This window comes from Pseudorca crassidens, chromosome 2, assembly GCF_039906515.1.
Source record: "Pseudorca crassidens isolate mPseCra1 chromosome 2, mPseCra1.hap1, whole genome shotgun sequence".
NCBI classification, from domain to species: Eukaryota; Metazoa; Chordata; class Mammalia; order Artiodactyla; family Delphinidae; genus Pseudorca; species Pseudorca crassidens.
This window is the reverse complement of record NC_090297.1, coordinates 12,606,483-12,634,280: the sequence shown is the minus strand read 5'-3', so window position 1 is coordinate 12,634,280 and position 27,798 is coordinate 12,606,483. Positions and strand designations below refer to the sequence as shown.

Below are 27,798 nucleotides of genomic sequence, written 5' to 3'. Positions count from 1 at the left end.
ACGAAGCCCGTGCGCCACAACTACTGAGCCTGCGCTCTAGAGCCTGCACGCCACAACTACTGAGCCCGCGTGCCACAACAACTGGAGCCTGTGCTCCGCAGCAAGAGAAGCCACCGCAATGAAAAGCCGGTGCACCACAACAAAGAGTAGCCCCCGTTCGCCACAACTAGAGAAAGCCCGCACGCTGCAACGAAGACCCAACGCAGCCAAAAATAAATAAATTAAAAAAAAAAATTTTACTGTGATAAGATATATATAACAAAATATGCCTTTCTCACCACCTTTAAGTGGCATTAATTATATGCTGTTGTGTGAACACCACCACTGTTTCTAAATCCTTCCCATCACCCCTATTATGGGTTGGGTGGCATTTCCTCAAAATTCGTATGTTGAAGTCCTAACTGCCATACCCAGAATGTGACCTTATTTGGAGATAGGGTTGTTATGGACGTCATGAGTTAAGACGAGGTCATATTGGAGTAGGGTGGACCCTAATCCAGTATGATCGGTGTCCTTATAAAAAGGGGGAATTGAGACACACACTCAAGGAGAACTCCGTGTGACGACTGGGGTTATGCTGCCATAAGTCAAGGAACTACCAGAAGCTAGGAAACCTTGAACAAATTCTTCCCTAATGCCTTTAGGGGAAGCATGGCCATGTAGACACCCTGACCTTGGACTTCTGGCTCCAGGACCCTGAGACACAAATTTCTGTTGTTTAAGCCACTCAGTTTGTGGCACTTTGTTACTGCAGCCTTGGCAGCCTAATACAACCCCGCACTCTGTAACCAGTAAGCAGTAACTCTTAATTCTCCCCTCCTCACACCCCCTTACACCCTGGTAACCTCTAAACTCTTTCTGTCTCCATGAATGTCTATTCTAAATATTTCCTATAAGTAAAATCATACTATATTTGTCCTTTTGTGAGTAGCTTATTTCGCTTAGCATAACGTTGTCAAAGTTTACCCATGTTGTAACACGTATCAAAATGTCACTCCTTTTCAAGGTTGAATAATAATGGTATCACATGATCAATTCACCTGCCGACTCACGCTTTGGTTGCTTCCACATTTTGGCTACTGTGAATAATGCTACAACCAACACTGGTGGACAATATCTATTCAAGTGCCTATTCTTTTGGGTATATACCTAGGTGTGGAATTGTTAGGTCAGACGGTAATTCTAAGTTTTAGTTTTTTGAGGAACTGCCGAACTGTTTTCCAAAGTGGCTGCACCGTTTTACATTCTCACCAGCAATATCCCTTGACTTATTTTTCCTTACCTATTTTCCAGCTCATACCACCACCCAATACATTCTGTATTTAATTTATATAGCACTTTTATTGTCTGCTACTCCCATACCTAGACCATAAGCTCCATAAAAGCAGAACTGCTTGTCCGTTTTGTTTACCACTCCATCCCCAGTGCTTCAACTGTATTGGGCACATAGTATGTGCTTAATAAATAGCGGAACTGAATGAACGAATGCAATCCTGGGGCTAAATCCGTGGATTTGAAGAGGCAACAACTCAATATCTCATAGTGAAATTTCCCACCGTTCTAAGATTCCACAGGTTCTATTCTAGGCCCTAGGAATCAAGGTGAGATTGGGGTCAGGCCGAGACAAGATGAATGCTCCCTAAAAGGGTGCTTGCACCCGCTGAAACACAGTGCTGATTTTCCCAGAGTCATCCCCTGGGCCTTGGGAGCAGGTGCGGGTGGGAGGATCTCTTCTGAAGAAGTTCCTGGAAAGGGGGTTGGGCTGAATGTGTATCTTTCTGGGGTAGATATGGGGGTCACAGGTCTGGTATGGAGGGGTGTGGAGCCAGCGACAAGAGAATGAAGAGGATGAGGTGCTGATGGAGAGAGGGCAGGGGTCAATTAGAAAGGGTGGAGACTCAAAGACTCAGAGGAGTTAAGGGCATTAAGAAGCAGCACCGTCAGCCACTATGGAAAACAGTATGGAGGGTCCTCAAAAAACTAAAACTAGAGCTGCCATATGACCCAGCAATCCCACTCCTGGGCATGTATCCAGACAAAATATAATGGAAAAAGATACATGCACCCCTATGTTCACAGCAGCACATATTCACAATAGCCAAGACATGGAAACAACCTAACTGTCCATCGACAGATGAATGGATAAAGAAGATGTGGTACAGGGACTTCCCTGGTGGCGCAGTGGATGAGACTCCATGCTACCAATGCAGGGGGCCCGGGTTCGATCCCTTGTCAGGGAACTAGATCCCACAACTAAGAGTTTGTATGCCACAACTAAGGAGCCAGCGAGCCGCAACTAAGGAGCCCTGGAGCCACAACTAAGGAGCCCACCTGCTGCAACTAAGACCTGGTGCAACCAAATAAATAATTTCTTTTTTTAAAAAAAAAGATGATGTGGTATACACATACAATGGAATACTACTCAATCATAAAAAAGAACAAAATAATGCCATTTGCAGCAACATGGATGGACCTAGAAATTATCATACTAAGTGAAGTAAGTCAGAAAGAGAAAGACAAATACCATATGATAATCACTTAAATGTGGAATCTAAAATATGACACAAATGAACTTTTATAACACAGAAACAGACACAGAACAGACTTGTGGCTGACAAGGGGAAAGGGGGGTGGGAGAGGAATTGAGTGGGAGTTTGGGATTAGCAGATGCAAACTATTATGTATAGAACGGATAAACAACAAGGTCCTACTGTATAGCACAGGGAACTATATTCAATATTGTGATAAATCATAATGGAACAGGATATTTTAAAAATGTATATACATGTATAACTGAATCACTTTGCAATACAGCAGAAATTACCACATTGTAAATCAACTATATTTCAATGGAAAAAAGAAAGCGCCACCCTCTACTCCCTTTAAAAAGAAGCTATGTTGTGCGCAGATCAGCCTGGGTGAGTGGCAGGACAGAGACTGGGCTCGAGAGGGGCGTGGCCCAGCGAAGGGCCAGAAAGTGATGTAAGGGGGGTGGGGGGCGCAGGTAGGCGGGTCTCAGCAAGGAACTAGCTGAAGAGGCGGGGTTTGAGACTGGTCATCAAAAGAGGGGCGGGGCGGACCAGGCCAAGGGCGGCCTCGTAGGCGGGACAGAACTGGACATGGGGTCGGAGAGTAGGGGCGGAGGTTCTGCGAGGCCCGCCCAGTGACCCTCCCCTTCTCCACCGAGCTCTCTCACCTCCAGCAGGCGCGCTCCGGTTAGGAGAGACGGGCGCGGGCCGCGGGGGAGGGCTGGACACACCACCGAGGCCCAGGCCCCGGCGCAGGGCTGAGCGCAGGCCCCCCAGCTGGGCCTCCGCTGCGCGCCGTTGCGTCTCCACGCGGGCCAGCTCGGCCTCCAGGCCTTGAGCCCGGCCCTCGGCCGCGCTCAGTCGCAGCCCCAGCTCCGCAGCCTCGGCCCGGGCGGCCTCCAGCTTCAGTTCCAGGCTGCGGGCATGGTCCAACTGCTGTTTCTGGGCGCTGTGTGCCTCCTCCAGGGAGCCCAGCAGGCCTCGCTCGCGGGTCCGGAACTCGCCCTCTTGCTCCTGCAGTTTCCGCTGGGCTCCCTGGAGCTGGGGTGAGGGGTCAAGGCCGGGAGGTGGGGGTCAGCAAGGCCGCCCCTCAACCCGACACCCACCCTCCCAGGCTCAGCCTGGAGCCCACGGGCCCAAAAGTGGCTTGCAGAACTCCTGTTTCGTTAATGGTCTCCACCCAGGCAGGAGATGCAGGAACATCATGGGAGTATGGAAGGAAACTATTAGAATTTGTTTACCTCTTTCTTCTGTGTATATGCCTTGCAATGTACACAGTTTATTAGTAATAAGCTAACAGCTAATGCTTACACAGATAGGAATTATTACTGCCAGGCACTAAGTACTTTCCCCTCAAAAAAATCAACTCTAATTACCACTATAAATCATCTCCATTTTACAGATGAGGAAACTGAGCACAGGGCAGTTATGTAACTTGCCGGAGGCCACACAGCTAGTAAACTGAGAGCTAGGATTCAAAGCCAGGCACCCTGGCTCCAGAACCTTTTCTCTTAACCACTAGGCCACACTGCCTCTCGGTACACATAATTTATCAATAAATCCCACAATGAGGGGAGGTAGTAAAAAATTATTTACCAGTGAAGTGCATGGTCACACACACTCACACATACCCCTCTGGTTCAGAGAATGAGTCAACCTCTCACAGTCATCAGTTTCAATGGAGACCATCTATGGAACACCTCCTGGATGACAAGACCTACACAAGGACCTGGTATACATCCCCTGCTGTGCTAGCCCCTATCCCATGAATGCTCTAAAGCACAGAGAGGTTGAGTGATTTAGTCAAGGTCACACAGTAGATTCACTGCCAGAAAACACAGAGTGAAAAGAGTGTAGGCTTTGGAGTCTGACAGACCTGGGTGGCTGTGTGACCTTGAGTAGATCCCTTGACCTCTCTGAGCCCCAGTGTCTGGTTCCCTCTGTAAACTGGGGCTAATTATACCTACATCATGAGGCTGCTGGGAGAATCAAACAAGATTCTGTCTACAAGGCTCCCCCCACCCCCACTACACAGTTCTTGCAGTTGTTATTACTGCTATTATTATACCTGGGGAAGAATCTCAAGGAGTGGGGAACAGGGACCAGTCCTAGGCGTGATCTCTCAGAATGACTCCAGCATTGGAGTCCCCATTGCTTCTCACTGGAGAAGGCCCAGGGCAGCCTGGCTGCCTCTGAGGATCCTCCTCCTCCAGGCAGTCTGCCCACCATCTAGTTACCTCCTGCCGCACAGCCTCCAGGTTGGCTTCGCCCTTCAGCAGCTTCTGTCGGAGGCCCAGGGCCTCCCGTCTGCCCTCCTTTTCTGCCCTCTCGCCCAGTGCCACGCGGCCCTGCAGCTCCACCAGCTCCCGGCCCAGCCTGGTGTTCTCACTGTCCAGCATCTTCATCTGTGAGAAAGAGTGGACACAGGCAGGACCTAGGACCCATTCTCAGCACCCACAGCCCCTTCTAGCCCAGGGTACTGGAGAGTGCCCGCAGGCTCAATGGCAGCCTTTTCAGCTCTGCCCCTATACCCTGCCCAGTCCAAACTGGGCACAGAGGGTATTTGGGACCCACTGCTCTAGGGACACATACATTGAACACCACCCCAATCCACTGGGAGCCTGCCCCTGATAACTCCACCCTGGTTGAGCCACGCCAGGCACCTGGGCACCAATGACCTCAATGTACCACCTAATCATAACTACCTATCGTGGAGAGTAGAGATAGGGCAGGGCAGGAACTCTGGGTCACTTTTCACCTCTACGATGATGCCTAACTTTTATGGAGTGTTTACCATGTGTCCAGCTCTGTTCTAAACACTTTGCTCCTATTAACTCAATACGGGGTAAGTACTAACATTCTCCCTCTTTAACAGACATGAAGACGAAAGCGTAGAGAGGTGAAGAGACTTGCCCAAAGTCACACAGCTCATAAGCAGCAGACTGGGATTTGATCTCAGACAAGCAGAATCAAAGGGATGTTTCTAGGCCCCTATTTCCCCAGAGGAGCAGGTGGGGGGATGAGGCTTACTTACCCCACAGTGCTACAGCAAAGGGAATATGAAAATGTACTATAACACACAAAACACCCAGCAAGAGCCTGGCACACAGTTCCTTTCAGGGATTCCTAATGTTTCCTGGGACTTCAGCCCATTGGGAGGGGGCCCGGGTAGAGGGGTACATCGGTGAGAGGTGGAGGGGATTTGTTATTCAGGCTGCAATATCTCTGGGGAGGCAGGGCCTGGGTGCCAAAGGGGGCTGTTTCCTGTTCTGCCGGGTCTTCTAGGGCGGGAAAGCCTGAGCCCTTAGTGTCCAGGGCAGTGCCCAGTATACAGCAGGCACTTGTTAAATGCTTGCTGTTATTGATGGGCTTGGAAATCATCTAGTTCAGGGCTCTGCAAACTGCAGGCCAAAATTCTGCAGGCCAAATTCCACCGGTCATCTGCTTCTGTAAGGGCTTGAGCTAAGGATGGTTTGTACATTTTTAAGTAGTTAAAAACGGCTCATTTTTACATGGTTGAAAGAAAAGCAAAAGATGAACAATATTTCCGACACGTGAAAAGTATATAAAATTCAGGGGACTTCCCTGGTGGCACAGTGGTTAAGAATCTGCCTGCCAACACAGGGAACACAGGTTCAAGCTGTGGTCCAGGAAGATCCCATATGCCACGGAGCAACTAGGCCCGTGCGCCACAACTACTGAGCCTGCCCTCTAGAGCCCGCGAGCCACAACTACTGAGCCCACATGCCACAACTACTGAAGCCCGCACGCCTAGAGCCCGTGCTCCGCAACAAGAGAAGCCCGCGCACCGCAACGAAGAGTAGCCCCCCGCTCGCCGCGACTAGAGAAAGCCCACACGCAGCAAAGAAGACCCAATGCAGCCTAAATAATTTTTTTAAATCATAAAAAAAGTATATAAAATTCAAATTTCAATGTCCATAAGCAAAGTTTTAATGGAACACACTCCACTCATGTAGGTACCGTCCAGACCTGCTTCCTCCCTACGATGGCAGAGTTGAGTGGCTGCAACAGAGACCGTACGGCCCATAAAGCTGGAAATATTTACTACTGGGCGCTTTACAAAAAAAGGTTGCCAGCTCCTGACCTAGTTCACGGGATCTGCACCTCTTGCTGTTCACAGATTCCTTTGAGAATTGGACAAGAGCCCCAGACCCAGTCTTTGGAGAAATGTGAGCGAGTGTGAACACAAATGTATCCACACACACACACACAAACACACGGTTTCAGGGTCTGAGGATTCCTCAAAGCCCACCCATTAATACCAAGGTTAGGTAACAAGCCTTGTTATAGTTCAAGGCCCTGGTTTTACCTATGAGGGACCTCGGCTCCCAAAAGGGGGTGCTGTGGCCCAGCGCACACAGTGACTGCCCAGGGGTGTTACCTGCCGCCGGAGCTCCTGCAGCTCCCTCCGAGCCTCCAGCCGTGAGCGCTCCACCTCCTGCAGCCCAGCCCGCAGCTCGCCAGCCTCCTTGCCCACAGCCGCCCGGGCCTCCTCCAGGAGCACGAGCTTCTGTTCCTTGTCCTCACTGGCAAGCTTCAGGCTGGAGGGGACAGAGGGCAGAGGTAGCCCCAGGTCCTGGAAGAGTAGGTGAGTGGCCCTACACAAAGGTCCCTTCCCCTGATTCCCGGAGTGGGTCTGGCAGGCTCTTGACCTAGAGGTTCCCCCAGTGCTGCCTGCAAAGTGGCCCTCTCCTGAGCTGAGCCCTCCAGGGCTGGGGATCAGGCCCTCGGCTGAGAGAGGTGGACCAGCGACACACGCTAGTCTCCAGGGTGATGCCAGTGGGTGAGGTCAGAGTCTGGGCCCAACCCTGCCTGCAACCACCATTCCCCTTCCTTCAGGGAGGACAGTCACCTAAAACAAACCAAGTCCGGGCTTGGTTCGAGGGCAGAGACTCGCCATCTGCGCGATTTTCCCAGAACCATGGGGGGTGAAGTTAGTTCCTGGGATGACATTCAGTGCGAATGAAGGACGAGGCTTGGTGAAGGGCTGGGGGCTGGGCCCCCGTGTCACCCCACCTGATCCGCTCACTCTCCGCCTTCTTCACGGCCACCCGCAGCTCCTCGTTGGACCGCCGCAGGGCCTCGAGCTCCTTGGCCCCCTCGCTCAGGCTGCGCCGCAGCTCACCCGCCTCCTGGCGCTGGGCCTCACGGCTGTCCTGGCTCTCACGCAACTTGCGCTGGGCCTCCAGCAGCTCCCGCCGCAGCCCGTCGCGGGCATCCTCCAGCAGGTGCAGCTGGGTCCGAAGCTCTTCTGCCTGTGAGGACAGCGGGGGTCCACATACGGGGGTCGGGGCCCACTCAAGCTGGGTGGAAAGGAGCCCATCCCCGTCTCCCTGGCCACGGGGCACCTGCCCCATCCCTCTGCAGCGGCTCGGACTGCAGGTGTGAGTTATGATTTGGGGCAAAACATATTGGAGTCAGCGGTGCTCTGGCCTGAAATAAACATCAAACAAGATCATCCTGTGGGACTTCCCTGGTGGCACAGTGGTTAAGAATCCACCTGCCAATTCAGGGGACACGGGTTCGAGCCCTGGGACGGGTAGATCCCACACGCCGCAGAGCAACTGAGCCGGTGCACCACAACTACTGAGCCTGCGCTCTTAGAGCCCACAAGCCACAACTAATGAGCCTGCATGCCACAACTACTGAAGCCCGCGCGCCTAGAGCCCGTGCTCCGCAACAAGAGAAGCCACTGCAATGAGAAGCCCGCGCACCGCAACAAAGAGCAGCCCCCGCTCACCGCAACTAGAGAAAGCCCGCATGCAGCAACGAAGACCCAACGCAGCCAAAAAACAAATAAATAAAATAAAATAAAATAAATAAAAAGATCATCCTGTGGATCAACCTCAAGAGGGCAGGGACGCCCAGCCCAGCCTCTCCGTGAGAGCCCAAGTCCCTCACGTACCCAGCATGTACTTAATAAACGCCTAACGCCTGCCGCCTGCTTCCTTTCATGCATTCCTTTGTCCTCGAACACACGCTTCTGGGTTCCCAGCGGCGTCTAGGCTGCACTGCCTAGGAGGAAGCGGGTGGGTGGACGGGCAGGCAGCTCACCTCACGCAGGCAGGACTCCCGCTGCCGGCCCAGGTCTCGGGCCTGTTCCTGCAGCCTCTTCACCTCCTGCGCATGGGCCGCGGCAGCCTCCTCAAGCTGGGCCCGCAGGTCCCGCAGCTCGGACGTCAGGGCATTCACGGTGCTCTAGGACACACGGGCTCCTGAGACTTGGCACTGCCGTGTCCTCCTCCCCCGCACTCCCAACCCGCACCGCCACTGATCCCAGCTGCGCCAACTGAACTGTCCATTTGCGGCTCTAGACACGGCCCCTCACGCTGGCCTGCCGGACCCTCTACTGATCCCTTGACGCCTGGCAAGTGCTATGCACGTAGCCGGTCTCTCCCTCAGACTAGGGCATTCACAGGGCAGAGCCGTGCCACCTCCCTCCAGTGGGGACTCCCAAGGAAGGGGGAAGCTCCGCCGACAGCTGGATGCCGCCCCCAGGGCAGAGCCACGTGTCCCCCTCGGGCAGTGCTGTGCCCCCCCCGATCCCCAATCCCGGCTCCGATGGAGGCCCACCCGCCCCCGCCTGGCCTACCCGGTCCTGCTCCTGCCGGCTCTGAGCATCGCGCTTCTGTCGCTCCATCTCCAGGGAGATGGCGGCCAGGCTGTGCTGCGTCCCCATCAACTTCTCCGACAGCGCCGTCTTCTCGGACTCCTTCAGGGACAGGGCCTGGGCAGAGGCAGGGAGCAAAGGGCTCGGGGTGTTGGGTGGTCTTGGGCATGCTTGGGCCTTTCCCCCACGTTGGCCTCGGAAATGTGCCCACTGGGGGCTCGGGGACCTGACTGGGCCACCACAGGTGGAGCCAGGGCAGAGGTGCAGGCTCACCCCCTTGGCAGCCCCAGGAAAGGGTACAACAGCAGTAACAATAACCTGGACACAGATACAACTCGGACATCTCACATCCTGAAGCAGGGCCTTTCATGATTCCCATTTTACAGATGAGGCTACTGAGGCTCAAAGAGGTAAAGTGACTTGCCCAGGGTGATGCAGCAGGTGAGGAGAGGAGATGGACGCAGTCTGCCCTGTCTCCATTACATTATGGGAAAGTCAGGAGTTAGTTCTTTCTGAGGAGGGTCAGCTGCTGCATGTGGGCTTCGCAGGGACTGCTCAGAGGCGGTCATGGGGACGCCATGCCCAGCCTGGGGTGGGAGGAGGGATGGGAGAACGTGGGTCAGCTTTTCTGGAACAATGCTCACGGTGTCATGACTGCGGCTGCCACTCAGTAAGCTCCCACCACGTGCCGGGCCCGCTCGCTGGACAGGGGTCTCAGCGACGCTTCACAAACACCCCTTGAACTCCCCCATCCTGAAGGTGAGGAAACCGAGGCCCAGAAAAGGACTCCTAGCTCCTAGCTGCTGGGTGGCTGAGCGGGGACCAGCCCCAGAACAGGGGCCCCTCAGGCAGCAGAGGCGGCTCACGAACCTGCTGCTTCTCGCTCTCGGCCAGGAGGAGGCCCTCGTCGCGCTCCTGCTGCAGGGCGGCAATCTCCTCGCTCAGCTCTTCCTTCTCGGCCTCCAGCCGGGCCAGCAGTTCCTCCCGTTCCCGCTGCAGCTGACTCTGCAGCTGGGCCCGCTCTGCCTCCAGCTCCCGCCATGCCGCCTCCTGGGGGCCAGGCCCACGTGCGTGTGACCCACGAGGCTGGGCCCAGACAGCCCCTCGCCAACCTCGGGGCAGCAAGGGCCGTGGGGCAGGTAATCAGGGAACTACAAGGTGGGGTGGGTGATAATGAGGGCCGTGATGGGGACATGCCAGGAGCAACAGCCTGGCCTTTGGGTGGGCGGGGGGAGGAGGGTGAGGGGTCAGAGAATGTTTCCTGGAGGAAACAAGCAGCCGTCAGTCAGGTAGAGAGAAAAGGAAAAGAACCCCAGGCCAGAGTACAGCCCCGCAGACGACTCGGAGGAAAGAGGAAACATGACGAACAGGGAAACTGTGATATTTAAGGTCACTGGAGCTTGGACTACGAGGAGGACATGGTGAAGGACGAGGCCAGAGCCACAGGCAGCAGCCAGGCCAGACCAGACCAGTGGGCTTTAGGGAGGGGTGACCTGATTTTCAGGACAGTTGAGATGGCAGAGCCTCAAGACACAGTGACAAGGAGCAATCTGAATTTTAGAATAGCGGTTGCTCAGAACTTGTGAAAGAGGGACCAGGATTGGGGGTTGGGGTAGAGGGGAGTTGGGTCAGCTGTGAGCAATAAGAGGGCATGGGTCTGGGGGTGGCAGAATAGCTGCAGGGAAGAGTACAGGTATGGTGACATTAAGAGGCTGAGTCTGCTGGTGCAGGGAGAATGAGGGAAGGCACAGGAGAGCGTGGCTCCCTGGGGACTGGGTGGGTACAACCCACAGGCAGAGCCCACTTGGGGTCTGAGGGAGGTGCCTGGCCCCAGCACTAGTCCCTAACAGCTGTGTGAAAATAGTCTCTGCTTCAAATGCTCTGTCGCCACCTGCTGGAGAAGTGATTCTATCCACAAATCCAAAAAGATTACGTACAAGGTGAATGGCGCCCCCTGGTGTCGGGAGCCACAGCCTGAACCTCTGTCAGCAGCAGCCCAGTCCAAGATGAGGGACTCAGGTCCCCTGTCCAGAGGCCCACTCTGGAGAGTATCTCAGTACAATAGTAACAATGACAACCAGCACTTATGGAGCATTTACAAAGCGCCAGTCTCCATGTTAAGCTCTTTGTAAGGATCATCTCACCTCATCCTCATAAATTATACTATCATTATCCCCATTGTTAAGATGGGGAAATGGGGGACTTCCCTGGTGGTCCAGTGGCTAAGACTCCGTGCTCCCAAGACAGGGGGCCCAGGTTCGATCCCTGGTCAGGGAACTAGATCCCACAGGCCGCAACTAAAGATTCCACATGCTGCAACTAAAAAAAAAATAAAGATCCCGCATGCGGCAACGAAGATCCCACATGCCGCAGCTAAAACCTGGTGCAGCCAAATAAATAAATATATTTTTTTTTAAATGGGGAAATGAAGGCACAGAGACCTTAGGTAACATAACCAGCATTTGGCCAAGATCAGGTTGAAACCCAGGCAATGTAACTCCAGAGCCAGTGTTCTTAGGTACTTCTGTCTTTTGGTGACCTGGCCCCTCGCCTTTCTATGTGCTCTGGTCCCCCGCGTGATCTTTCATATGCAAACCGCACTTCTTAGCAAATTAAAGCGCTTTCTGACTCTACATTAGATCAGCATTTTCCAAATATGGTCGTGGACCCCCTGCATCAGGATCACCAGGGCTGGACCCGATTGGGGCCTGGGAATCTGCATGTTTGATAAGGAGTGGTCCCCGATGGATCCTCCCAGCTGCCCCCAGAGCCCCTGAAACAGAGATGAAGTTCCATTTCACAGATGCAGAGCGAGAAGGATACTCGCCTGAGGTCACAGAGGAGACAGAGACAGTGGTTCAGAGCCCTCCCCCACCGCACCGCCTGCCCCAACCCAGCTGCCTGAACCTTCTCTCGCTGGAGTCGCTGTAAGTCCTCCTTGTGGACTGCCCGCTGCTCCCGCAGAGAGGCCTGGGCCTCCCGCTCAGCCTGCACCAACTTCTGGGCCATCAGTTCCTTGTCCAGAGCGACCTTCTCCTCTGTAGTTGTTATCTGCTGCCGCAAGCCCGCCAACTCCCCTGCACAGAAGGGATGGAAAGGAGAAACAAGCTCCCCTCCCAGTGGGCCAACAGACTCAGGCCAGGTGAGCTATGTGGGGAAAATCCCAGAGGGGAGAGGGCCCACCGGTAACTAGCTGAGTTCCCTTGGAGAACATTCTTGCCCTCTCTGGGCCTCTGTTTCCCCGTCAACTGCATGGGCCCAGTGGCCCTGTCCCTCTCCCTACCTACCTGGAGTGGCATCTAAAGGATGAAGTGACTGATGAGGAGGGCCCCCCACATGGAGAGGACAGCAAAAACATGAGAACCCCCATCACTGACTGAGTGCTTATCACGGGCAGGCACCTGGCTGAGCACAACACAGCTTCACATCACACCCACGTGGCTTATCCCCAATTTACAGATGAAGAAACAGAGGCTCAGAGGACACAGGTAACCTCCCAAGGCTGCACAGCTTTCCATGAGGCATCACCTTTAATGACTGCCTGCCATAAGCACACTTGCTGGACTCTCGGCACTAATGAAAGTGACCAGGGGAGGGTGCACCCCACAGGGGACAATCTAAAAACTATCCTCGGGGTGGGAAGTCCACCAGAGACTGTCAGCATTTCCCTTCCCGGTTCTGTCTGGCTCACGTGGACGTGGACGGAAAACTTAATTTTCGCGGCCCAAGCAGGTGCTTAGTAAATGTTTGTTGAGCAAGAAAAACCTGTGAGTTCAGAGACTGGGCGGGAATGAGAGTCGTCAGAAAAGCAGCTGATGATGGCTCCGCGGAGACGCAGAACTCTCTAAGCTCCCTGATGATGACAGACAGCAGCCAGCGCTGGCTGCAGAGCCAGGCACTGTGCCAAGGCCATGCTTTTCTCACCTCATCCTGGCAAAGCCTCATCACCTCTAACTGTCAGAGGAGGAACCCGTGGCCCAGAGAGGGAAGCGGCTGGCCTGGGACAGTGGCTGGATTGGAAGCCAGGTCAGCCACAACCCAAAGCCAGTGATCCCAGTTTCGGTGGGACCCCAGAACTCAACAGGTTACAGCTCCAGCTCCGGGCTGGAGCCCGGGGTTCCCCACCCCTCACCCCTGGCCTCCCTACCGGTCAGGGTCTCCTTGGCCAGCAGTAGGGCCTGCCCATCTGCTTCCAGCTGCTCCCGCCGGGCCTCGAGCTGCGCCAGCTGCCGCTGCACCTCAAACAGGCTGCTCTCCAGGGCTTCCTTCTCCAAGCTGCAGCACGTACGATCCCTGAGGCCCCGGGACCCAGCCTCCCGGGCCCCAGGACACTGTGAATCCCAGGGCGTGGCCAGCCATGGGCCAGGCGCCAGCCCACCTGCCCAGCCGTACCCACGCTCCCCGGGGAAGCCTGAGCCCAGGCTGAGATGAGCTGGTGACCTGGCCCCTGAGGGCCCGTGCTGGACGTGGCTGGCCACGGGGTGGCTCCGTCAGACCCCCCAGGGCGGGCTGGGCAGAGCTCAAGGCCTCACCGCAGGCGTGTGGCCTCCTCCGACAGGGTCCGGCCCTCACGCTCGGCTGCTGCTAGCTGCACCGCCAGGCCGGCCCGCTCCTTGGCCAGCGCCTCCTTCTCCCGGGCCGCCCGCTCCGACGCCTCCGTCTGCCGCTGCGTCTCCCGCCGAGCCTGCTCCAGCTCATGCTCCCGCCCGCTCAGCTGCCGGGAGAGCTGGCCCCACCCCGGCGCTGTGAGCACCAGCCCTGGAATCCCCCAGCCTGCTTATCGGGCATCACCCCGACCCTGGGCCCGACCCGGCCCTGGCAGGCAGGAGACCAGGTTCAAGCCCCGGTTGTACCCTGATGTGCTGTGTGAACCTGGACAAATCACAGCCTTCTCTGGACCTGCAGTGCACGCACATGCAAACATAAGGGTCGTCACTTAGTTTGGGTGGCAACCAAACACTTCCTGCACCCCAAAATGTCCAGAGAAGCTGAATGTGTAAGAGAAAGCAAAGGAGAGCTGCGCTGCAGGCCTCAGAAAGGGAACCTAGAGCCTGGCTCCCTGCACCGCGTCGTCTGTTCCCTAGAGGCCCCTCCCAGAAAGCCAGGCCCTCCAGGACAGACACCCTAAGGTCCCTTCCAGCTATGATTTCCCAACAAGTCTAAGATTCCAATTCTAAAATTCTCTACCAATTATCATATCATTAATCTTTACTGAGTGGTGATTCATTTCTGTAAGTGCTTACACCCTTTACTCTTCAGAACAACGCTTTGTGGTAAGAACTATTAGCCCCATGTTACAAGTGGGGCCACTGAGGCATGGGGAGGTCGGGTAACTTGCTCAAGGCCCCCAGCTGGCAGAGGTGGGGCTGGATTTCAGCCGGGAAGCAGGCTCCTGAGCCTGTGACATCCCCCAGGACAGACTGCAAAAGGCCAGGAGCCTAGAACCCCTTCCCCACCTGCTCCCCAGACCCCACGTACACCCACCTGGGCCAGCTGCTCCTGCAGCCGGCAGCGCTCCTGGTGCAACTCCGGGAGCTGGCGCTCCAGGGCCCCCCGGGCCTGCTCTGCCGCCCGCAGGGAGCCCTGCAGGCCCTGCCGCTCCACCTCGTGCTCCAGCCGCAGCTGCTCCAGCAGCACCTGCCCCTCCTGCGCGGAGGCGGCCTCGCGCTCCGCCTGCCGCTGCCGGCCCAGCAGGGCTGCCTTTTCCTCTTCCAGCTGTGGGGGCCAGGCGGAGGCGAGTGACCAGATCAGCCCAGGCCCTCATGGTCCAAAGAGGTCCCACCCGGGACCAAGGATGCCTTCTCCACCCACCTATTACAGCCAGCACGTGGGAGGCTCCCGGGGGTAAGGGGCGGTGCCCTAGGGTGTGTGGACACTGGGAAGGAGCAGAAGGAAGGGCCCATGGAGCTTCTTCCCTCTCAGACCATGAGAGAGCAGACAGACAGACAGAAGGAGTCAGAGACAGAACAACAAGACAGAGGGACAGAGGTGTACAGGGAGATGTCGGGGTGTGGGCCTAGGCTGGGCCTGGGGATGCCTCAGCGGGGTTTCTGAGCGGGGAGGACAGGTGGGCGAGGCAGGAAGGCCTGCTGGCACACAACATACCTGGGCAACAAGGCGGTTCAGACCCAGCTTGTCCTGGGCAAGACTCTCGTTCAGGGCGCTCAGCTTGGATAAGGAGTCCCGCAGAGAGGCCTCCTCGGCCCTCAGCTTGGTCATGGAGAGCTCAAGCTCCACGCGGCCAGCCTCAGCCTGCAGGGTCGGGACCAGGGCGGCCAGAGACGGTCAGGCGGGGAGAGATGGAGAGAGATGGGAAAAGACGTGCAGAGACATGGAAAGATAAGGAGAGATGGGGAGAAAGGCAGAGAGATGGGAGAGGCAGGGGGTAGGGAGGTGACGAGAAGAGGCACGGAGAGACAGGGCCCCCAGAGACAGGGCAGGGGACACGAGGAGGGAGACAGAACATGAGAACACGAGACAGAAACAAAATCCCTGCAGACGCCCTGCCGCCCACGCTGCTGCGCACCCAGAGCCGTGCAAGGACCAATGAAGCTGGCTCCCACTGTGGGGCGCGGCCAGAGGCCAGAGGGTACCCCAGAGTGGGGTCTAGGGTGGCCTTGCTCAGGGCCCAGACCACAGACAGCAGGGCAGGCACCAACCAAGATCTGTGCCCCCAACCCTCACAGACCCCAGGACCTGTGTCCAGAGATGGGACTGGATGACCTGAGCTGCAGGCCCTGCCCCAGAAGCATCTGGAAAAGCAGGGATATGACCAGTCCTAAAGGTCAGTTCACTTATGGCTGGGATCAGAGATCAGTGTGTGGCCAGGGTCAGAGATGAGCCTGAAATAGGGGTCAGTCTGCGCAGAGTGAGAAGGCCTGGGGCCTAGGGTAGAGGTGGGTTTGTGGCGGTGTGGCAAACGGGGACCCACCTTGGTCAGCGCCTCGGCCACCTCGGCCTTCTCAGCCTGCAGCATGTCCCGCTGAAGCGTGGTACAGCTCAGCGCCTCCCTCACCTCCACCAGCTCCTTCGCCAGCCCTGAGCGCTTCACTTCCAGCTGCTCTAGTTGTCTATGGCTGTGGGACAGAGGGTGGGGGGGTGCCCCATGTCACTCCCCTACCCTGAGTCTCCCATGGCCAGACATGCTGGAGCAGCCAGGGCCCAGGCCCAAGGCAGGAGCCTCATCCACAAGGACAGCCAAGCCCACTGTTGGGCCTCAGTTTTCACATCTGCAAAATGGGGTAACGCTCGCCTCATAACGTTGTGAAAAGGATATGTGTCCTGGGACTTCCCTGGTGGCACAGTGGTTAAGAATCTGCCTGCCAATGCAGGGGACACGAGTTCGACCCCTGGTCCGGGAAGATCCCTCATGTCACAGAGCAACTAAGCCCGCGAGCCACAACTACTGAGCCCATGCATCGCAACTACTGAAGCCCGCGTGCTCTAGGGCCCGCGTGCCACAACTACTGAGCCCGTGTGCTGCAACTACTGAAGCCCACGCACCCAGAGCCCGTGCTCCGTAACAAGAGAAGCCAACACAATGAGAAGCCCACGCACCGCAACGAAGAGTAGCCCCCGCTCGCCGCAACTAGAGAAAGCCCGCCCACAGCAACGAAGACCCAACGCAGCCAAAAATAAATAAAATTAAAAAAAAAAAAAAAAAGGATATGTGTCCTTATTGTACCTGACATATCTCTCCAACGGCCTTCGGAAACAAGGATAATATCCACCGCCACAATGTACTAAACATCACTGTTACTAATGCCTCACAGAAGTAAATAGTGAAGTGGTTAAGAGATTAACTCTGAAGCCCCAATGACTGAGTTCAAATCCTGGCTCTTCCACTAACTAGCTGTGTGACCTTGGGCAAGTTACATAACCTCTCTGTGCCTCAGTTTCGCCATCCATCTCATCCAAATGGAGATAATAATAGCTCCTACATCACAGAGTTATCACAAAGGTTAAATAAGAGAATCTAAGTGCTTAAAATGGTGCCTGAGGCTTCCCTGGTGGCATAGTGGTTGAGAGTCCGCCTGCCGATGCAGGGGACACAGGTTCATGCCCCAGTCCAGGAGGATCCCACATGCCGCGGGGCGGCTGGGCCCGTGAGCCATGGCCGCTGAGCCTGCGCGTCCGGAGCCTGTGCTCCGCAACGGGAGAGGCCACAACAGTGAGAGGCCCTCGTACCGCAAAAAAAAAAAAAAAAAAAAAAAAAAAAGTGCCTGGTACTTAGTAATATAAGTACTGATGTTATTATTATAACTTTAAATTTAAAAATTATTAATGTTATATTAATATTATTGTTAATTAACTTAATTAATAATACTAATGCTATATAGTTAATATAACTACTGTTATATTCGTTTTTTTTGTTTTTTGGCTGTGCTGCAAGGCATGTGGGATCTTAGTTCCCCAACCAGGGATCGAACCCACGCCCCCTGCAGTAGAAGCACAGAGCCTTAACCACTGGACCGCCAGGGAAGTCCAGTTGTTATCATCATCCACACTCTACCTCCTACCAGTTCTCTGATCTCAGGTAAATGACTAAACCTCCCTGAATCTCAGTTTCCTGAAATGGGTCTGGTGAGAAGACCCTATAGCAGAGGGGTGCCAAGAGGCTCCTCGAGACGGTAGAAGGCCCAAGACACAGTCAGTACTTCCTAGCCCCCAGGGACAGTCGGGAGCCCCATGGCCCACCCAAGCGGCCCTGGCAGGGAGCCAGAAGCCACTCACCTGCGCTCCAGCTCCCTGCGTGTCCGTGCACTGTCCTGTGCCGCGTCCTCCCGCTCTTCCTCCAGCTGCTCCCGCTGGCGCCGCAGCTCCTCCTGGGCTGCATGCAGCTTCTCCCGCTCCTGCGGTAGCTCCTCAGCCTGCTGCTGGGCCACCTGCAGGCTGTGGGCTAGGCTGTCCTTCTCCCTGCAGGACAAGGGGAGGGGGAGCTGAAGGGGATGCAGAGGCCACTCCCACCGGGGAAGACGGCCGTGCTGCTGTCCTAGCCAGGAGCCACATCCTCCCATCCTCCGAGGCCCCGGCCTCTAGAAAGCCTTCCTGCCCCTAAGCATGGCCCACTCATTTCATCCATGTCTCCCTGGAGCTGACTCTTCCCGGCATAGGGCACTCAGCTTTCCTTCTACCCCAACCAGCCCACTTGGAGGCCCAGTGGAATGGATGGAGGCACTGGCGTTATCTCCAACTACCCCACCAGGTAAAGATGCCAGGCTAGGTTCCTGAGACATGTGGGCAATTTTGCTGCCAGCTCTGCTAGTCCACGTGACCAGGAAATGCCCCCTACAGCACCCTATGCCCCTCAATTCTGGGAGGCTCAATAGAGCTGGGTCTGTCCAGATCCCACAACTGCCTGCTACCCAGGCCAGCAACACATGGTAGCCAGGGCAGGGGAGGGAGGAGGCTCCTTCCAAGGCAGGGGTTTCTAGCTCAGGCTTAGGGCTGATCGCTGTCATATCCTCCACTGCCGCCCCCCTGCGCTCAAAGTGGCAACCTGTAAATACTGATATATTAGATACGAAGACTGGCAGTAAGTGGGAAAAAATATTCGACATGGGCTTCCCTGGTGGTGCAGTGGTTAAGAATCCACCTGCCAATGCAGGGGACACGGGTTCGAGCCCTGGTCCAGGAAGCTCCCACGTGCCTCGGAGCAACTAAGCCCGTGTGCCACAACTACTGAAGCCTGTGCACCTAGAGCCCATGCTCCGCAACAAGCTACCGCAATGAGAAGCCCACGTACCACAACGAAGACCCAATGCAGCCAAAAATAAATGAGTAAATAAAATTATCAAAAAAAAAGGGTGGGGGTCAAACTCTGTCCAAGTTTAAAAAAAAAAAAACATTTGACATGAAATTAAGAAAAATAGTAGAAGGCAAAATGAGGTGTTCAGGCTTCCCTGGTGGCACAGTGGCTGAGAGTCCGCCTGCTGATGCAGGGGACATGGGTTCGTCCCCAGTCCTGGAAGATCCCACATGCCGCGGAGCAGCTGGGCCCGTGAGCCATGGCCGCTGAGCCTGCGCGTCCAGAGCCTGTGCTCCGCAACGGGAGAGGCCACAACAGTGAGAGGCCCACATACCACAAAAAAAAAAAAAATGAGGTGTTCGCTGCGAATCCAACTACATAAAAAGCCCCCTTCCTTCCAAGGCATGGGAAGCACTGGTTTTGCTGTCAGATGGACCTGAATCCTAATTCCTACCCCAGCCACGTCACTGTGTGACCTTGGACAAGTCTCTCAACCTCAGGACAGTAACAGTTGTGAACTGCATGAGTTTGATGGGAAGACTAACTGAGATAATACACAGGAAGCACTTGGCAATAAGCCTAGCACATAGTAGGTATACTGGAAAGGTTTGCAAACTGACTTCCAGGAAACACAACCGGAAGCAAAGCCAGTGCATTAACAGGGGTTAGGATGAGAGGGGAAGCTGTGAGGAGGTCCCATCTTTTTATTTCCCCTCAATTTTTCAAACTTTTTATTACGTGGTTACATTTACAAAGAGAAAAACCAAAAAAGAAGCACCCAAATAATCAAAACAACCAGGCAGCTAAGAGTGGATAATTTCTTGTCTCCAAAATCTCCGAGAGACAGAGTCGAGAATAACAGTATCAATATGGCTCTTGGAGATGATGGAAATGTTTTACAGTCATATGTCCTACTTGTTAGCACTTGAAATGTGGCTAATGCAAACATTTACATTTGTAAATGTTTACTTAATTTACATTTGAACAGACACATGCGGCTAGTTATGACCATATTAGTGCAAATCCGCATGTTCACAGGCTTTGGCTCGTGTTAGGCCCAGACGCTGACTTATTCTCTGGGCTCCCCGCCTCTGACCTCCCCGCACCTGTTCAGGAGGTCGACAGCACTGCGCAGGCGCTGGGCCTCGCGCTGTGCATCCTCCTGGGCCTGGGTGGCCCCGTCGGTCTTATCCCGAAGACGCTGCAGCTGTTCCTCAAGGGCACGGCGCTCCAACTCGCTGTCACTAAGCTGCTTCCGCAGGGTGCCCAGGAGGTCCTGGCTGGCCTCATAGCGCCCCCGCATGTCCTGTGGCATATGGGAACCACTGAGTGTAGGGGAGCCCTGTGAAGCACCCTCCCCGCTCTCCGCACGATGCACACCAGCCTACGCTGCAGCCTAGGCCTGGGTCCAGGCCTGGGGCAGGGGAGTGGAGCTACGCCCCCCGACTCAGTTTCCACTCCCCTGCATCGTGCCCTCACCAGCCTTCTGAGACCTCTGCAAGGCCTCTGAGCCTCCATCTCCCTGGGGTCCCAGGCAACCTAAGTCCCCAGGACACCAGACAAACCGCCAAGCACACTCCTTCCCCTCCCCCACTTCTGACACCGCCCCCCTCCAAACACACACCAAGGCTCTCTGGCTCTGTGTGGGAACCCCATCTCCCTTCCTATACCAGGCCTCTTACTCCACCCCGGGCTCCGCCCCCAGCTTCTCAAGCCCCTCCCACTCTAGACTCGGATTCCTCCAGTGCTCTCAGCCACCTCCATGGGTCCTGACTCAGTTGCCGTTTCTCAAGGCTCTGACTCTAGCCTGAATGCTCAGGCTCCTCCCCTAAGACCCCGGCTCCGATCAAGGTTGCCCAAGCCCCTCCCCGCTGGACTCGAGCTCCGCCCCAGGACACTCAGGCCCCTTCTCACCTGGACCTGCAGCTGACGCTTGTGCAGAGCGGAGTGAATCAGGGCTAGTGTGGAGGAGTCCGAGCAGGCAGGGGATGGGCCTCGGCGGGGGGAACGGCCACGGCCGGGCGAGGAGCGCCTCGGTGGGGACGGGGTCCGCGCCCCCGAGAGCCCCCGCAGGCTGCCGTCCGATGCGGCCGCTGTACGCTCAGAGCCACTTAACTGGATGCCGCTCTCCATGTCTGACAGGACGGCCTGAGGGTGGGTTAGGGAGGCAGAAGGAGAAGGGGAGCTGCGGGGTTAGGTGGGCAAAGAAGCCTCGGGAGGTAGTGGGGCCACCAGGGTCCTCATGCCTAGCTTCATCCCTAACCCTGCAGCACTTTCTCGCCTCCGCTAGCTCACAGCCCTCAGCCCACCAGGTAAGGCCTCCCATTTACTGGGAAGACATGATTCAGCGTTTCTCACAGATGGGCAGGGAACATGCAGTGCCTCCTCTCCAACGGGGAACTCCCCCGGGGTGGGGGGCAGGGGGTGGCAGATTTTGGGCGGAGCTAGCAGGGGTGTTAAACAGCAGCCTAGGTTTCCAGGGCCCCCAACCACTTGCAGTTCAGCTGAAGGCCACCAGGGGTCGTGGTGGCCCAGGACTACCTGGCCTTGCCCTGCCTAGGGTTCCCACCCCTTCTGGCTTCTCCCGGCTCCGAACCTGTGCCAGGTCCCTCAGGGTCTGCTGCAGCCCCTCTCCATCCTCCGTCTCCAGGGCCGCCTGCTCCTGGAGCCGCAGGGATTCCTAGAGTGGTGTTGGGGAGACAGGCAAAGAGGGGTCAGGGTCTCTGCCCTAGTCAGAAACCCCACCTTCGTCTCCCTCACGGGACTACCACCAATCAGTTGGCCTCGAAGGCCATGCCCAGGGGCCAGCAGCTCGGTAGACCCCACAGCGACCTCAGTTTCCTCACTGAACAGACCAGGCCCAGAGAGATGTGGTGTCCTGCCCCAAGTCACACAGCCTATTGGAGGACAGCTGGATGCAGAACCCAGGCCAGACCCCACACAGAAGGATGACCAACCCAGGCAGTACCCTTGAGAGGGGTCCCTCTGGTGGGGAGGCAGCTGAGTTCCAAAAGAAAGAGCCCTGGGCTAGCAGGGCACAGGCATGAGTTCAAGTCCTGACTCCCCAGCTTAATGGCTCTGAGACTCTGGACAAGTATTTCCCCTTGGGCCTCAGGTTCCTCGCCTGTATAATGGGGATCATGCTACAGAACTGCTGAGAGGATGAAATGGGATAAAGGAGGTGAATGTGCTTATCACTAAAGCTGGCACCCACTAGGCACTCACACTAAAGCTGGCACATACTAGGTGCTCAGTTAATGAGGGGTGAAACTGAGTCTGAGTGGGATGCTTGGGGTTGGCCCAAGCTACCCAGCCCTCAGCCTGTGTCCATGGATCTGGTCGGTCCCCCCGCCCTGCCCTGCATCTCACCAGGGCCTCAAGCTTCTCCGTGAGGGCCTTGTTGAGCCGATCCTTTTCCAGATTCTGGTTCTGAAGGCGCTCGACTGTCAGGGCCAGCTCAGTCACTCTGGAGGCAGGGGAGCAACACAGGTGAATGGGAGACCCACCCAGCTTCTCCTCAAACCCACCAGCTCTGTGTCCTTCATGCTTCCCCAAACCTGAGGCAGGGACCCTAGGATTCGCCTCCCTTGCCGTGTGACCTGAAGTCACTCTCCTTTCTCATCTCTAAATGAGAATGAGGTGGCCACCCACTTTATCTCACGGGAAAACCCCTTGGGACTAGTCTAGGTCTCAGGAGTAGAGGCTGAACTGTTTGTGATGTGCCCTGGGCAAGAGCCCTATGAACCTCCATCTCCCCCTCTGCCAAACGGGGTGCCTGGGGAGACTGGCTGAACTCACACAGGGGAAGGGCCCATCCCTGTTGAACAGACGCCCCCTCCTCCCTGTATCTCCAGGCGTACACTCTGTGGGGAGGTCTGCCTCGCGTGGTGCCTCTGGGCGCCCACCTGGCACTGAGGTCGGCTTTGTCCAGGTTGCTCTGCACCTGCAGCTGGGCCAGGTCCTTCTCCTGGAGCACCTTGTCCCGCAGCTGCTCCTCCAGCTGGGCCTGCAGCAGGGCCTGCTTCTCCAGGGACGCCTCGGCCCGGCTCTCGGCCAGCCGCAGGCCTGCGCTCAACCCCAAGCTCGCCTCCTGGATGGCTCGTGAGGTCCGGGCCAGCTCCCCTCCCAGCTGCAGCAGGTCCCTGGTGTAGAGAACACAGGATGGGGACGGGATGCGGGGAAGGGCTCCCAAGAGTAAATTAAAACTACAGTGGGATGCCATTTGTCGCTATCAGACTAGGGACAAAAAGTCATATAATGCAGTGTAGGTGAGGCTGCGGGGAAACAGGCTTTCCCTACACTCCTGGTGGGAGGCTGAGTGTAACCACACAGAGGGCAATTAGAAGAACTCTGAAAATTATAAATGGATAGGTTCTAGGACCCACGGACTCCATCGCTCAGAATTTATCCTACAGATATGCCCCAGAGCAAGGAAAATGACCTGTGTATAAGGGGATCCACTGCAGCCTTGCTCATGTAAGAAATACTGGTGGCAACCTAAATATCTATCGAAAGGGAGCTGCTATTGCCTTTTCTTTTTTCTTTTGGCCACCGCGTGGCTTGCAGGATCTCAGTTCCCAGACCAGGAATTGAATGCGGGCCTCGGCAGTGAAAGCCTGGAATCCTAACCACTAGGCCACCAGGTAACTCGGCAGGGAGCTGCTATTAAAAACATCATGGGGCTTCCCCGGTGGCGCAGTGGTTGAGAGTCCGCCTGCCGATGCAGGGGACACAGGTTCGTGCCCCGGTCCGGGAAGATCCCACATGCCGCAGAGCGGCTAGGCCCGTGAGCCATGGCCGCTGAGCCTGCGCGTCCAGAGCCTGTGCTCCGCAACGGAAGAGGCCACAACAGTGAGAGGCCGCGTACCGCAAAAAAAAAAAAAAAAAACACATCATGATACATCCCTTCAATGGAATACTCTGGAGCCAAGAAAAACGAATGGGGAAGCTCTTTAGAGCCTGATGTGGAACCAATTCCCAGCTATAACTACTGGGTGAACAAAGCCTCTTCAAGAACTGCAAAAAGGGAACTCCCTGGTGGTTCAGTGGTTAGGACTCTGTGCCTCCAATGCAGGGAGCATGGGTTCAGTCCCTGGTTGGGGAACTCCCACAAGCTGTGCGGTGTGCCCGAAAAAAAAAAAGAACTGCAAAGATGAAATTCTCCCAAGAGTGTATAAAAGAAAAGTGGGGGCTGGGGGGGAAACGTACAATCTGCTGTATTTGCTTGTATCAAATGAGCCTGGTGGCACAGCGGTTGAGAGTCCGCCTGCCGATGCAGGGGACACGGGTTCATGCCCCGGTCCGGGAAGATCCCACATGCCGCGGAGCGGCTGGGCCCGTAAGCCATGGCCACCGAGCCTGCGCGTCCAGAGCCTGTGCTCCGCAACGGGAGAGGCCACAACAGTGAGAGGCCCACATACCGCAAAAAAAAAAAAAAAAAAAAATGAGCCTGAGTGTCTGGGTCAGAGGCAGCAGGAAGAGTTGAGTTTTCACCATACACCCTTTTGAAATTTGAACCTTGTGCATGTGTGAGTTATTCAAAAGCAAGATGTTAACATTTTAAATGCTAATTAAAAATTAGGTATTTTAAATATATCAAATAGGTTAAATCCTCCCCTTTCCTGAATGAACTGTACCACTGGGTACCTAACGGTAAGAAGAGGAAGTGCCTTATTATAGAAGAATTCCAGTTAATACATGAAGAAGTGACACAATGAGACAATCATGATTCTGCAGCCTCTGACGAATGTCTGGACCTTGGCATTGAGCGTCAAGGGCTGCTAACGCACAGACAGAGGCTCCTGATGGCAGAGTACACACGGCGCTTATGAAGAAGTCTTGTCAAAACAAAACACAACAACCCGAACCTGAATCTGATCAAGCCTTAAATCCAACATCCAATTTACAGGGCACAACCCTGTTAAAGGTGTTAAAGGACACCACAGAATCCAGACTGTGGGAATCTCTAAGGACGACTGTCCCGGTTTCCTGAACAAATAAAAGAGACTTAGAAGACAAATCAGCCAATCACACTTTGTGAACATCTATGGATCCTGATTCAAACAATTTTAAAGACAAAAAGTGAAGAAACACCATCAGTGACACTGATGAGTCAGCTGGAAATTTGGATACTGAGAGAATAGTAGATGATCTCAACAAAAGATCATCGCTCAAACAAATGTTTAAGGCACAAAAGGAAACAAACTGGTCGGCCTGCCTCTAGGCTCTCCCCTCTGCAGCCTCACCTGCCCAAAGACCAAGCAGGACCAAGTCCCCTGTGGCAGGAGGCCTTTGAGGCTCTTTTCCAACCTGACCTCCTTTCACTTGCCTTTTGCTTCAACCCCACTGGCTGCCATTTTCTCGCACCTCCAAGCCTTTGCTTCTGCTGCTCTGCCTGGGGCGCCCTCAGCTCTGCCAGTTAAAACCCCGCCCATCCCTTGGGGTCAGAGCAAATTCCACCTCCTCAATGAAGCATTTTTCTGACCTCTCCACCCCTCCCAGTTTTCTGAGCATCCAGGACATCCTTTCTGTTCCACTCTCACGTCTCTAACCACTCACTTCCTCAGTCTAGAGGTTGCAAGTTCCTTTTTTAAAAAATTTAATTTAATTTAATTTAATTTTTGGCCACACCACACGGCTTGTGGGATCTTAGTTCCCCGACCAGGGATTGAACCCCGGCCCTTGGCAGTGAAAGTGTGGAGTCCTAACCACTGGACCGCCAGGGAATTCCCTAGAGGTTGTGAGGTCCTTGTTAGCAGAAGCTGAATATCATAGTAGATTAAAAGCAGGAACTGCAAATCCTGATTCAGCCACTTACTTACTACTGTGTGACCTTGGGAAGGTCACTCTACCTCTCTGAGCCTCAGTGTCCTCATCTGTAAAATGGGGATCATTCCAGTTCCTACCTCATAGGGACACTGTGGATATGAGATGAAATAAAATGTACAAAGAGCCTAGCTCAGAGCAAACACCTAGTAAACCTTTACTATTTACTGGTAATGACTAGGAAACAGTAAATTTAGTAAATACCAAATAGTATTTAGCCTTAGTCATTTGGTCATAAATAGCCAATTTAGCAAGTACATTAAGTAAATACTAAGTGACCGCCATGATCTTGGTAAGAGTTAATTATTACTAGTTGCCTCTGCATCTCCGTAGGGCCCGGCACACGGTAGGTGTTTTGGGTCGGACCGAAGTTCAACTGAGTTGAGTTGAATTCAGTGTGCAAAGCAGGGTTGTCTCCCGGCTGCTGCAGCGTCTCCCCGAGCCGCCCCTCCGCCGGCCAGGACTCCTCACCTCTCGGTGGACATCTTCACCTCGCTGAGCAGCCGTCGGGCCCCCACAGCCTGCCTCCACAGGAGAAGCAGGCGGCTGTGCTCCTGGCTGAAGTAGGCGTTGAAAGACTGGAGGGCAGAGGGGCTGAGTGAGGGGCTGGAGCGGGGGCCGGCCCACTTCCTGCCCCAGCTCTGACCACCCCGGAGGCTCCCAGGGGGCCGGCTCTGGGCCCGCATACAGGGCTGTGCCGGAGCTGTATGGTCACCAGCTCAAGCCTCCCGCTGGCTCGGGGAGCTGGATTTCAAAGCCTCCACGGACTGCAAGCAGCAGTGAGGGAGGGCAGAAAGCGCTGGGGACCGAGGTTTGCATCCCAGCTGCCAGCCAGCTGCATGACTGGGCAGCTATCCAACCTCTCTTTAGAAGGAGGATGATGACACTTTCCACATATGGTTACCATGAGGAACAGAGGAGAAATCGCCTGCCTGGCACTGGCGCGTGGTATGTGCTAATCAAGGCTATTATTATGACAACCATTTACCTCTACTAAAGGGCTCACCTGACCAGCAGGGCCCTCCCTCCCCCTCCCTCCCCCTCCCCCGCCCCCGCCCCCATAGGCTGTTCCCCTCGGGTCAGCTCCCCGGTGCCCACCTCTCCCTCGCGCCTCCACGCTGCCTCCCGCTGCTCCAGCTCCTGGCGGCTGCGTGTCCAGTCACTGGTCACCTTGCGTATGTCCTCACTCAGAGCCTGGTTGGCCGAGTTCGCCTGGTCCAGCTGCTCTCGGAGCATAGAGTTCACCTGGGCCAGGCTGGCGCTTCTGGGTGGGGGAAAAGGGACCAGTGGGTGCGTGGCCAGAGAGGACAGCCCTGCCAGCCACGTGCTATCCCCCGCTGTGTCCCACCTCTGCTGTTCCTCCTCCAGGCGGATGAGGGCGCTCTCTAGGTCATGGCTGTGCTCTGTGGCCTAGGTGGGAGAAGCGGGGGCATTAGGCTGGGCAACATGGAGGGAAGCGTCTGCCCTGCCACAGCCCGGCACCCACCCTCAGCCGCTGCTGCCCCAGCTCCGCAGCTCTCTCCAGCAGCTGCTGCTCCAGCTCCGAGGTCTTCTTCTTGTACTGGAGGATCTGGGGATGGGTGGAGAGTGGCCGGTCAGCCCCAGGGGGCATGGGGGCCAGGCCAAGTGAGCGCAAGGGTGGGCAGGAGCAGGAGTGGGTGGCCCTGACCTTGGCCTGCAGCCGCTGCACGAGCTGGGCCTGCCGCTGCTGGCCCTCCTGGTAGGCCTGCAGCTTGCGCCGGTAGGAGGCCTGCTCCTCCTGCAGCTGCCTCCGCAGCTCCACGCTCTGCCGTGCCAGCCCCCTGGGCTCCTGTGTTTCCAGCTCCCCAGACTCCAGCCGCACAGCCTGCTCCAGCTGCAGGGAAGGGCCCTGGGTGAGAGTCCTGGGCCCCCCAGGAAGGCAGTCACAGGCCTCTGCAGGGGGCGCCAGGCTGGACCCGGACCCACAGTGCCTTGCAGGCACATGTGGGCAATACCATGATGCAATGCACGTGTGCACGGGTAATGCAGCCGTGCATGGACACACAGACTGGGCAAGCGCGGATACACAGACTGGGTGTGCGTGG

The 27,798-nt window shown here is 55.6% G+C and overlaps 1 protein-coding gene across 5 annotated transcripts in view; it reads right to left on the bottom strand.

Moving 5' to 3' along the window:
- Nucleotides 1-27,798, bottom strand: part of CROCC (ciliary rootlet coiled-coil, rootletin) — a 48,595-nt gene that overhangs the window by 8,812 nt on the left and 11,985 nt on the right. For 3 of the 5 annotated variants that reach the window (XM_067721757.1, XM_067721744.1, XM_067721734.1), the window contains exons 4-27: nucleotides 27,402-27,587; nucleotides 27,219-27,302; nucleotides 27,081-27,142; nucleotides 26,831-26,996; nucleotides 26,204-26,310; nucleotides 22,813-23,049; nucleotides 22,277-22,373; nucleotides 21,504-21,587; nucleotides 20,822-21,055; nucleotides 20,014-20,213; nucleotides 17,893-18,075; nucleotides 16,091-16,235; nucleotides 15,265-15,411; nucleotides 14,644-14,874; nucleotides 13,692-13,885; nucleotides 13,307-13,434; nucleotides 12,067-12,236; nucleotides 10,030-10,209; nucleotides 9,142-9,276; nucleotides 8,604-8,747; nucleotides 7,566-7,804; nucleotides 6,931-7,090; nucleotides 4,766-4,933; nucleotides 3,197-3,569 (exon numbers count right to left, since the gene is read on the bottom strand). In XM_067721757.1, coding sequence (XP_067577858.1) covers nucleotides 3,197-3,569; nucleotides 4,766-4,933; nucleotides 6,931-7,090; nucleotides 7,566-7,804; nucleotides 8,604-8,747; nucleotides 9,142-9,276; nucleotides 10,030-10,209; nucleotides 12,067-12,236; nucleotides 13,307-13,434; nucleotides 13,692-13,885; nucleotides 14,644-14,874; nucleotides 15,265-15,411; nucleotides 16,091-16,235; nucleotides 17,893-18,075; nucleotides 20,014-20,213; nucleotides 20,822-21,055; nucleotides 21,504-21,587; nucleotides 22,277-22,373; nucleotides 22,813-23,049; nucleotides 26,204-26,310; nucleotides 26,831-26,996; nucleotides 27,081-27,142; nucleotides 27,219-27,302; nucleotides 27,402-27,587 — 4,054 coding nt within the window. The remainder of the gene's footprint in view (nucleotides 1-3,196; nucleotides 3,570-4,765; nucleotides 4,934-6,930; nucleotides 7,091-7,565; nucleotides 7,805-8,603; nucleotides 8,748-9,141; nucleotides 9,277-10,029; nucleotides 10,210-12,066; nucleotides 12,237-13,306; nucleotides 13,435-13,691; nucleotides 13,886-14,643; nucleotides 14,875-15,264; nucleotides 15,412-16,090; nucleotides 16,236-17,892; nucleotides 18,076-20,013; nucleotides 20,214-20,821; nucleotides 21,056-21,503; nucleotides 21,588-22,276; nucleotides 22,374-22,812; nucleotides 23,050-26,203; nucleotides 26,311-26,830; nucleotides 26,997-27,080; nucleotides 27,143-27,218; nucleotides 27,303-27,401; nucleotides 27,588-27,798) is intronic. The other 2 variants (XM_067721749.1, XM_067721766.1) reach the window with 2 other exon arrangements.